At 45.1% G+C, this 11,563-nt stretch overlaps 2 protein-coding genes across 2 annotated transcripts; both read left to right on the top strand.

Annotated features, from left to right (window-relative positions):
• The first annotated feature begins 2,653 nt into the window (after window positions 1-2,653).
• LOC131847291 (uncharacterized) lies at window positions 2,654-3,061 on the top strand. Its single transcript, XM_059196833.1, has one exon. It carries the CDS (start codon window positions 2,654-2,656, stop codon window positions 3,059-3,061), a length of 408 nt encoding a protein of 135 aa, XP_059052816.1.
• A 2,342-nt stretch (window positions 3,062-5,403) lies between these two features.
• On the top strand, window positions 5,404-6,056 carry LOC131847292 (uncharacterized). The gene is made up of 2 exons (XM_059196835.1): window positions 5,404-5,817; window positions 5,916-6,056. The coding sequence occupies exons 1-2, from the start codon at window positions 5,404-5,406 to the stop codon at window positions 6,054-6,056; spliced, it is 555 nt and encodes a 184-aa protein (XP_059052818.1).
• The last annotated feature ends 5,507 nt before the right edge of the window (window positions 6,057-11,563 follow it).

Consider the following 11,563-nt stretch of genomic DNA (forward strand, 5'->3'; position numbering starts at 1 on the left):
ACTGTTTAATAAATTAATAAATATAACTAAATAGCTAAAAACGTGGTTATCATAATATCTTACTTGTGTCATTATTTAGTACATGCATGGAACTGAATTTCATAAAATTGGATGTCTATTACATAAAACTAATTTATACACAAAATGACTACTTTCTATTACGTTTAATAAATGAATGTATTTAAATAAATTTAAAATAAAAACCTTAAAAATTTTATATTAAACTGTTAAATTTACTTGCCACCCCTGTATACCTATAATCAGTCAAATGAACTGATAGATTGATAATCTAGTCGAAACAATATGTTGAAAATTATTATAATAGTATTTTATTACATTTATTTAGAAATTGTACTGATAGGGCAAAAAATATAATACAAAAAATTTACGTTCATAAGCGGCGAAAATGTTCTACATTAATAATGATTTATGCTTTAATTTCTTATTTTTTGTATATCCATGTTTTTACAGTAGTTAGAACTTTCCAATACCAAGTCGACAATAAAAACCTGCATTGAACCGAACCAGCAATACCGCTGGAATAGATGATAGATCAATAAGTCAATAATGGTACTACGTTCGGGTACCATTACATTACATCATGGATCCGAGCGTTCAAAGATTTCGAGGCTTTCCAATTTGTTGCTTGCTGAGTTTACCGTTGGTCGTGTGATCCTCTGTGAGATTCCGGTTCGCCGTCGAGTCTCCAGAGTGAGCCCCGCAACTGGTGCCCACTTGCGCAAATTGTTGAGAGCGATACAGTGCGTAATCCAGCTACACAAAGTGTACTTTGTTTAGTCAGAGAACGCGCTAGGATTGCAGACCGAATTTGTTGACGCAAATTCGTTGCTGCAATCCACTTGCGACTGTCTTACAGCGTGATCACCTGCCCTTTCAGGGCGGAATTCCCTACCTTTCGGTAGGTTCGTCGTGGGGTTCCAGCCCCCACACCACCCTCTTCCACCCCTCCAGTCCCCTTTCCTAGTACATTACCCTTTCGTCTCGTAATGTCGCAAAGGGGCAAAGCCCCCAGGAAACCCCCTGACAGGGGAGCTCCCCGAACTGTTGTGCGTCGGGATTTAAGGAACCCGACCAAGCTGGTCCCCGCCACTGAGCTGGGGACCTTCCACGCTCGCCCGGCATCCAAGGGCACCCCTTCTGCCCTCGCGGGAAGCGGCAATGATGCCGCCGACCGGGAACCAGGCAGAGGGGAAAGATGCGCGCAACCTGGCCCATCTAAAAGACGTGCACCGCCGTCGCCGACCTCGCCCGCTAGAGGCGACAAACGGAGGGACGTAGAGGAGTCCCCCCCCCCCCGCGACCTTGACCTAGTGAAGGTGCCGCCGACGCCGAGAATCCGGCTTGTGGACAAGGGCTACCAACCCCTACCGTCCCAGTCGGGTACCGTGCGGCGAAAGCCCTCACCCCCTCCGCGCTCACCCTCCCCCCCGCCGGATAGCGGGAGCGAGGAGGAAGGGGAAGACAGGCGTTTTTACGGCGACGTACATGCGTCGCCTGCGACCTCGCCTGAGCCTTCGCCAGCACCCTCGCGTGTGCCCTCGCCGCTACCTCGCTCCTATACGCTAGATAGGGGCGAGTATGACGCCACGTCATATGCGGCACTCGAACCGGTGCCACAATCGCCCGAGCCGATGCTCCCCCCCGTCCCCTCGCCGCGACGACGAACCCCGCCGTCCTTTGCGGCAGTGGTGGCAGGCCCCGCCACCCCAACCCCCGCCACCACGGCTCCAGCCCCGCAAATGCCCTCACAGGGTAAGGTCGCCGATACGGGCGTAGAACCCGCCACAGGGCGAGGCAAATACCCACCCATAGTGGTAGAACGCCTCCCTAACTGGACGCGCCACTTCGACCAGCTCAGGCGCGTCCTGGGGGAGGCTCCAAATGCACGACCCTTCGGCAGTGGGGTCAGATTCCTGCCAAGGACGGACGACGAATTCCGAGCCGTCCAGAGATACCTAATAGAAGCCAGCGAGAAGGACCCAACTATAAGTTGGTACTTCTACAGTCTGGCCTCGGAACTGCCCACCAAGGTGGCGATAAGGGGACTCCCAGCCGACACGCCCAACGAAAAGATTGTGGAGGCACTGCAGGAGAAGGGGTTCGGAGTGCGGCTAGTGCGGGGCATACCCGCGCGTCGCGGCCGCCCCGGCTGCATTTTCCACGCCCAACTCGACCCCATGGACAGGGACGAGCTCACACGCTTGTACGCGACGGATGAGCTCCTGTACATGCGGGGCGTCGTGGTTGAGGCGTGGAAGCCGGCATCGGTGCTGCCACAATGCCACAGATGCCAGGCATTCGGCCATGCATCGGCCAACTGTCACCGGCCTGTAAAATGCGTTCGCTGTGGTGGGGAGCACCCGGCGGCGAACTGCGACAGGCCGCGTGACCAAAAGCCGACATGTGCCAACTGCGCAAAACCTCACACCGCCAACGACCGGAAGTGCCCGGTGTATAAAAGAGAGGCCCGGCAGAGGGGAATCAAGCCCCGTCCCCCCGTCCCCACTGCGTCGTCGACGGCGCCCAAGGCGCAGCAACGGCGGCGCAATAATCCCACCGCGGCGCCTCGTACATACGTCGCCCAGGCTCCCCTCCCGTAATAACGGTCGAGGAAACCGCTGGCGCCAACCTAATGGCGCCGGCTAACGAACCGACGCAACGAGGCGCCGACGCCGGTGCTACGAAAAAGCGCCGCCGCCGAAGACGCGGCAAGAAGAGGCGCGGAGATGAGCCCGTGACGGCATCAACCCCAATCCCCTTCCTACCTGATCCCACCCCAATATTTGCGTACAACGCACCCCCCTCCCTTCCCATGCATGCCGTCCCAAATCAGGGCCCGCGTGCAGCGCCACGTCGCCGCCAGGCGGCGCCACCGGCACACAATGTGCCGAGAGTGGCATTCAAGCCGCCTTTGGCGGACGTAAGACGCGCACCTCCCGCGCCTCCCACATACCCCGCGCCGCGTTCGGCACACGCCGCGCCCGCGCCCTTCACACAAGCGCCCGTCGACAGAGCACTGAACATGCTTATTAGCCTGTAACTACGCTCGCGGCCGGCGCAGATACTAAGTCGGCGGCATTAAATGGATTGGCCAAAATCCAACAGTACACAAATGGCGGGTACTAGCCTGCGCATTGTGTACTGGAACCCCGGGGGAATAAAGGATAAAGTCCAGGACCTCCGTCTCCTAGCTCGCACCCAGGATGTGCACATCATACTCCTGGGTGAAACGAAGCTCACAGAAAAGGAGACGTTGAGGGTGCCTAACTACCACGTGTATAGACGCGACGAAACGTCACCGGCGGGCATTGCGTACCGCGGTACGGCGGTACTAGTCCGTCGGGACGTAGTCCACGTGGAGTTAGAGCGCCCCGAGTTCCGCGTCATGCGCTCCATAGGAGTCAGCATCAACGTCGACGGCGCGGAACTGAAGGTCCTGGCAGCTTACCGTCCCCCGGGACTGGATTTCAGCCCCTCCGATGTCCGGAACGTTCTGGATGGGAGGAGTCCCACCCTACTCATGGGCGACCTAAACGCGAAGCACACGGCTTGGGGTTCCCGTCTGTGCTCGCCGATAGGTCGAAGACTCCTCCAGGATTCGCAGATCCACGGGTACGAGGTGTTGGGCCCAGCGCACCCAACCCACGTACCCTCAAATCCCACACATAGCCCAGACGTTCTGGACATTGCCCTAGTGCAGGCTGTGCCTTGCCCGGTCTTACTGGAGGTGCTGTACGACCTTGACACGCAGCACCTCCCAGTTCTAGCCACGCTTGACCTCTCCATCACCACCACACCGACGAGACCGTCGAGGCGGCGGATGGATTGGCGTGTTTTTCGCGCAGAATTGGAGCATCTACACCTCGACGGCGAACTATCATCGCCAGCGGGTGTCGAAGCCGCCTCCACACTCATAACGGAGCGAATCCGCACCGCAGTGGAGGCGGCAACTACCACAATAAACGTGGCTTCTCGCCGTCGAGAGGAATTGCCACACCATCTGCGCGAAAAACTCGCCCGGAAAAAGAATCTCCGTCGCCTATGGGCCCGAACCCGTTGCCCGCGGGTCAAGCGTGAGCTCAACTGCTTGGCTGCAGAGCTGTCGGAGGGAGTGCGGGATTGGCGTGGAGCCGCCTGGGATGGTGTCATATCCCGGGCTGGCGAACACGATACCGACCTGCACAAACTCAATCGACAGCTCACCAATGCACGACTCCCCGTCTGCCCGTTGCTTGACGAGACGGGCAGACGTCGTTACGCAGCCCAAGACCGGGCAGAAATCCTGGCACAGCACTTGGAGGGGCAATTCACGGCCAATCCAATCGCCGCCGACGCACCCAGCACTGTCGTCGAGCACCACGAGCGAGTCGTACGTCGCGTATGCGATTTCCACCGCTCCGTCGCCGGACGTAAGCGAAGTGAGCTTCGTTTCGCCCGGCGAGGTAAGGCGGCTCGTCAGCCGCCTGCCGAAGCGCAAAGCGCCCGGAGCGGACGGGATCAGCACCGCAGCGCTCGCACAGCTGCCCCGTAGAGCCCTAGCGTGTCTAGCGAGGCTCTACAACGGCATACTCCGGACCGGCCACTTCCCTACCAACTGGAAGTTGGGTAGAGTCATAGTCCTCCCGAAACCCGGCAAGGACAAGCGCCTGCCGGCAAGCTACCGGCCCATCACTCTGCTCTCGCACGTAGCAAAGTCGTTCGAGCGCCTCCTGCTCCGCCGCCTGAGACCGACTCTGTCGCCTCGCGACGAGCAGTTCGGTTTCAGAGGCGGACACTCGACGACTTTGCAGCTGACGCGCGTGCTCCACCATATGGCTGTCGAGCACAACCGCGGCCACTACACGGTCGGCGTATTTCTCGATATAGAGAAGGCGTTCGACCGTGTGTGGCACGACGGTTTGGTGTCAAAGCTGCTCGACACCAACACGCCGTCAGCATACGTGCGAGTAGTGGACTCGTTCCTCTCGGGCCGGAGCTTCTATGTTTCGGTCGAGAACTGTGACTCTACCACACGCCCAATTGCCGCCGGACAGCTGCATTTCGCCAGCGCTCTACGCGACGTACACAGACGACATCCCCACCTTGAGGGATGAGCTCCAAGAGGGAGAGAGGGATGTCGTCCTCGCTCTTTTCGCCGACGACAGTGCCTTCCTTACGTCGTCTCGCCGAGCCTACGCAGCCGCTCGCAAAATGCAGCGGCTGTTGGACCTGCTCCCCGAGTGGCTGGATAAGTGGCGTACCACCGTTAACGTGGGTAAAACGGTGGCGCTGCTTACCCGCCCCGGGTGCAAATGCCCGCCGCCCCTCTTACTTAGAGGCCAGCCCATACAGTGGGAACGCACAGTGCGTTACCTAGGGGTAGAAATCGACCGGTCGCTGCGTATGAAGCCGCAGGTGGACCGGGTTGTCACCCAAGCCAAGGCCGCGCGCGCTATGCTGCGACCGGTCTTACAATCCAGGCTGCAGCTGCGGACGAAAGTAGGCATCTATAAGACCTACATTCGTTCGCGGCTCACATATGCCGCCCCCGCATGGTACGCACTGTGCTCGGCCTCACAGCGGCGGAGACTGCAGGTCCAACAGAACGCCGCCCTCCGTCTGTGCACAAATGCCGGACGGTACGTCCGTAATGACGTGATCGCCCGCGACCTCAAGGTCCCATCGGTGGAGCAGTTCGTCGTCCGGTTGACGCGCGCGATGTTCTCGCGCGCGGACATCGGGCGCGAAGCGCACCTGCGCGACCTCGCCCCTCTCCACGCGCGCCCACCGGACGCCACTCGCGCGCTCCCGCGCGACTTACTCTCCACCGAGTGATCACGTCATTTACGTGACGTGGCGGCGTTAAGCCGGCTCGGCGAGCGACTTATAGAGTCCCACTTACACGACTCCCTCAGCCGGCTGCTGGGAAGCAGCCGGCTTCCGGCTGGCCGGCAGGCCGGCCGGTAAACGAACGACGCTGGGGTGGTATACCCCAGCAGTATGCCCGGGTAAAGAGCGTCAGCTCGGGGCCCGTACCCAGCGGTCCATTTCCTTAAGAAAGGATCAGCGGACGACCCGATAATAAAAAGATTTCGAAGTGAAATGAAATCCGTATATCTATCTATGCGGATATGGAAGGTTAGGAATGTGTTTTGATCATGCGATACTCTTATCAAAGTACTGCTTTAAATATGTTTATAACCGACTTCAACGAGAAGATATTAGTATTTAACAGTATAGCTGTGGGGTGACGTGTGTATTACGGTTACTCTGTTATATCACCCCCTTCCAGATTATTAAATGAGATAAAGATATTTAACGTCCTTGTGATACAATCTATCTTGACATTAAAATTTCATTAAAATCTGAACGAGTCAGCCTGTACCAGTCATATCAGTTACATTGTTAATTGTCCGACGATATTATTGGACAATTCACACAGTGCCATCTAGTCCTAAGGTAAGCAGAGCTTGTGTTATGAGTACATTTTTTGTAAATGCATACATAATATACATAGGAGACACCCAGACCATTACAAATATTATATCACCGTTTCGGAACTAGGTTTAATCATTTTGAATAGACACAGTTATGTATATCCTGTGTCATATACTAATTCTGTTAAAATCTAAGTTTTTTATATGGCTTCATCTATTCAAGAAGAATTATAAGAAACTGCACTTAGCTAAGTTTGATTGTAGGGGTCAGTACTCGAGAACCCTTCTTCGTCATCAGTCTGCCATTAGTTCTCGAAGCTACATGTCCATTCAACTTACTGCTCTTTCTGATTAGAGTGGCCATTTTGGTTTTAGCTTCAGATATCGTCATTTCAGATTATATCACTGGAAAGCTAGTATAAACGAGGTACTGCATGAGTTAACTTTTGAACTTAAATTATTATAATATATTTTACACATATATATAAATAATAATATAAATTGCTTTCAACTTCGCCGCGTAGAAACTGAAACCACAAATTATACAGAAATATTGAACTACAAATTTCATAGAAAATTATGATAGCCGTCAAATTAGAAAACTAGATCACCGCTGTACACGACTTAATATAAATTACACATATTATTACTTACATATTATATTATTATAATAGTAATATGAGTATCATAATAAACTTGTGCACGGACATAAAGCAAAGTACTAATGACGACCGTTATTAATCGCAACCTACTTTTTTTTGTAATCGCGAATCATATAGAAAAGCACTCATAAATAACCATATTTAATTAATTTTTCATACCATTATTAATTTCGTAACGAATCAGATGTTAAGGGTCATACTAGATTTGACTGGGCTGGAAGAGTAATAGGAGTAGTGAAGGGAAGTATGATAAGAAGTTCATCTCTCTGCTAACTGTCACACTAAGCCTGATCAACCCAGAAAGGGCGCTCATCTCATGAGACATCAGTCACTATATATTAATTATTATATAATAACTAGAGTGTTATAATAACTTTAATAATAACATTCGAGTTTGCATGGTAAGAGTTATAAGTACAGCGTATAGATACCTAATACCTTATTCTTCAGGAATATTATAACACAATATTATAATACTACAACAATAACAATGCATTTAATAGTATCCATAGCACTGCTCAAGCGTTTATTATAATAATAGCAACCCTGGATAATTCACACAGCGCCTTCTAATCCTAAGCTAAACAAGTCTCAAAAATATTATAAATATTTTTTTTAAATATCGTATATATACTATACTACACTGGTAAAAATAGTTATACTCAAGGATACAGAATACAAATGCTTGCAACATGCGAAGAATCGAACCCGCGACTATCAGAAGTAAAGCAATGTGCTAAATCGCTACTTCACCGAGGCCACCATTTAGGTGACGATTAATACTTTCCTGTCTCGTGAGCCGTCGTCAGTCCAAATCTAGTTTCATATAAAAAGTCATTATAAAGGGTAATGTAGCACAAAAACGTGATATTAGTATATCAAACTTAATTGTCATTTATGAGCAAAGTTTAAATAAATGAGGCAATATTAAACTAGTCTCGCACCTGCTAATGTTAAGTATAAAAACCTGTAGACAGATAGTTACTTCAGCCCGCTGGCGGCTATTTAACCAGGCATACTAATATACAAATTACGTAGCCAGCAGTAATTCAAAATATATATATTAATAAAACGTATCTTTGTATCTCTCTTTAGGATGTCTTATTATCACGGTTTCTTGTAGAGAATGCAGAGAGAACCTAATTGCCTATTATTAACCTTAAGTTCGAAGGTCTTTATCTTTACAGATAATTTTTGCTTCATCTACCAATCGACTTCTTTCATGAATACATATTGCATTGTGAGGTAGTAACAATTTAATTCTCGTTACTAACAATATTATATAAATGAATGAAATACAACAAATACAAAGAAATAAAGATAAAGATAAAAAAACACTTCAATCTCAATTATCATAATCATCATATCAATTTATTAATCTCAGAAGAAGAATTGACAGAGGTATCCCGTGTCGTATACACAAAAAAACTAGTACCAAAATTACAAAATGAGCAATGCAATGTCATTCCTCATAATAAATGCATTAAAAATACAATCGAAATTATAATTTGATCCTTTTTGAAGTCGGTACAGAAAGTGGCCAATGAAGTATCACACATTTTTATAATAAAACTCTACGATCGTGTTTTAATATGTTTACGATCGCTTTTTAAAATATTTTTGACAATGTATAAAGTGTCACAATCTTCACATTGTTGTTTTTACAGGTAGCGTATTGATTTTTAAATACTTAGTTGTATATTTACGAGAGGAGATAAAATATCTCCTACTTTGTCACGTCGCAAAACTGTCTGGCTAAAAATAATCTTAATACAAAGATGCACTTGATTGTTCTCTAACGATTTTTCATTCGTGTTTTTTATGTTTGATAATACCTAATTTTCGTCTTACTGTAATTGTTACCTATGCAATTGAGCTTCATTTTGCATATCCTTTCCTTTATGAAATTGTAATTTTTCCTACGATTTTTAATATTTTTACCTATGTGGGTGATATATAACATCAGAATATAATGTTATTAAAGTTCAAATGGTCATACAACAAATTAAACAAGACGTTTCCGGCATAATATGTCCGCAATATACAAGAATTGCTCATTTGATATTATTAAGTAAGATGAGGGTCGATAAAAAAACCCAACTGTTTTTCCTTATGCCTTCTGACTAATAACATTGACGTCATCCTGAAAAATGTATAAATCAACGAACTTAGGTACACACCAAAAATCGTAATCCTGTTACATACAGTTGAATAGATAAATAGACCGTCGAGCTAAACTATTTGACTTCAATTAAAAATCAATATATAATACTTATTTTAAATAGAAAAAAAACCTAAAATATTACTTTAAAAAAGTTGCTAATTGTAGGTAAACATATCGTGTGTATCGTAATTTGCAAAAATATTAAGTAACACATACATAAAATATATGTGTATACGTTTATCTTTTTTAGATCGGTTGAACTCAAAACCAATTAACAGTTTTCTTATATGTCCAACATGATAAGTCAAAATCTTATCAATTGTAAAAAAAAATTAATAAATTCAAATTTGATGAAGATTTCTAGTAAAATACATGTTAAAAACATATATTGAGAATATCCTCTCTTTGTTACTATTATAGCTTATAATCATGGTACAATCACTACCATTTCATTTGATAATAAACTGTATTAATATTCTGTTCAATGGCCTTAGCAACCACCTGTTGCCACGTGTAGTCCGTTAGCTGATCATCGATGCGGAATAGTGGGGTTCGAACCCGTCGGCTGTAACAATCTTCTCGCAAAACCTCTACTGTCAGCTTTGGCATATAATTCATTGTGCAAATAAACACTACTTTCTGATATTGTTATTTTTAATAGTAACAAGGCATTTAAGTTTCTAAAATTTTCGATATTTAATCATTAGTTTAGAAAGCGAATATCATTAATTTTTGCATATACACCATGACAGGTTTCTATCTTAAAAAGCTAAAAAGTAACTTAAGACTTTGTCATGTCTGTATATCCAATTATTCAAATCGATAATAAATTTCTAAAATAGATACATCCTTTTGTAGGGCATACTATAGGAATTAATATAAATATAATCTTATGACTAATATAACAGTAGTATTAAATAATATTTCTATTATAGTGTTTAAAAATAAATAAGTAGTTGCCATTATATTGTGTACTTTTCACTTCTTTTGTACAAGAACGTGGTTTGTGATTGCCTCACAGTAAGTAAACTTCGTTAGCAATTGTGTTAAGAGCACCAAAGTGGAATTATTCTGATATCCGAAAAAGTACTAATGTTGAAGTAGGTCTCTTAGTCAACATGATGTTAAACTAAAAATTATTATTCATTGCAAAAATATAATAAAATATTACATAATAATAATTATAAATCTCGTGTGTAATATAGCTATAATATATACAGGTATTGTTTTAAATTTATCTCCAAAATTCATATAATTTCAAATCTCTCAATCTTATTTTATCATTGGACTGGAGTTATTATAAATATGTATTATACATATTAAACATATACTATAATATATATTTATATTATAATAACACCAGCCATATTGATAACATACTACCTATTTATCAATTTTATACTCTATTTAAATAATTAAACTGCCGCTCCAGTCGTTTTATTACGTAATCATCAAATTATGAAATGGTTGTTTTAGCAAATTTCAAACGTATCGTAATATTTGCTACATTAATTAACGAGTTGGTAATTGATATGTTTAGTGAATAGCAAAGCGCATTTTAGTATTGGTTTTATTGCTATTCCTTTTATATGAATCGTTTAAAAACTCGTACATAGAGTAATGTTAAATGCTTTTATATGCAAAGAATATAATTAGTGGAAAATATATATTTTAGTAAATACTGCATATAATACTTTAGGTATAAATATAAAATAAATACATATAATTAAGGGCAAATGCTTTTACAATTTATCACTATAAATCGTAAATGGTACATGAAATGTCGTTCCAATTAGGTAAGATAAATTGATTACATATACGTATACCTATAATACTTCAAAATTATCATAAATAAAAACAATCCATAATTTATTGAGAATAATATTTTAAATGTCATAAGTACGGATCTACTGAATAACAGGTAAAGTAGGTACCAGTAGAAGAAAAGAAATGAAAGTTTGGGGTCACGACTGTCGCGTTAAAAGCAGTGACACGTAACCACATTCATTAGGAGGGCAGGGCAAGAGGAAGCCACGCGATTACCTCGCAGTTAGCATCAAGTGTCATTCACCAACCAACAGCACTGACGTTTTCACTTTTGTCATAAAACCAGCTCGTTTCGCGCACACCTCCCCGGAACACAAAATGGCGGCGCAAAAAAATAGCGCAAAAGAAGAGCGCGGATGCGTTCACGTTGCGTTTGAATAACAATGCAGCATACAGACGGTCTATTATCTCGCTTTTACTCTGCTCGACGTAGTAAACTGAACCAGATGTTACATTGACTCCGAATCTATCGC

Source organism: Achroia grisella, unplaced genomic scaffold (assembly GCF_030625045.1).
Source record: "Achroia grisella isolate CSIRO2021 unplaced genomic scaffold, CSIRO_AGI_Agris_v1 utg517, whole genome shotgun sequence".
NCBI classification, from domain to species: Eukaryota; Metazoa; Arthropoda; class Insecta; order Lepidoptera; family Pyralidae; genus Achroia; species Achroia grisella.

Bases quoted from the DNA above. Each gene is read 5' to 3' on its own strand.
- LOC131847291 (XM_059196833.1), top strand. From the start codon at position 2,654: ATGGCGCCGGCTAACGAACCGACGCAACGAGGCGCCGACGCCGGTGCT.
- LOC131847292 (XM_059196835.1), top strand. From the start codon at position 5,404: ATGAAGCCGCAGGTGGACCGGGTTGTCACCCAAGCCAAGGCCGCGCGC. The intron at 5,818-5,915 runs TTACTCTCCACC...CGACTCCCTCAG, and splicing joins CTCGCGCGCTCCCGCGCGAC to CCGGCTGCTGGGAAGCAGCC.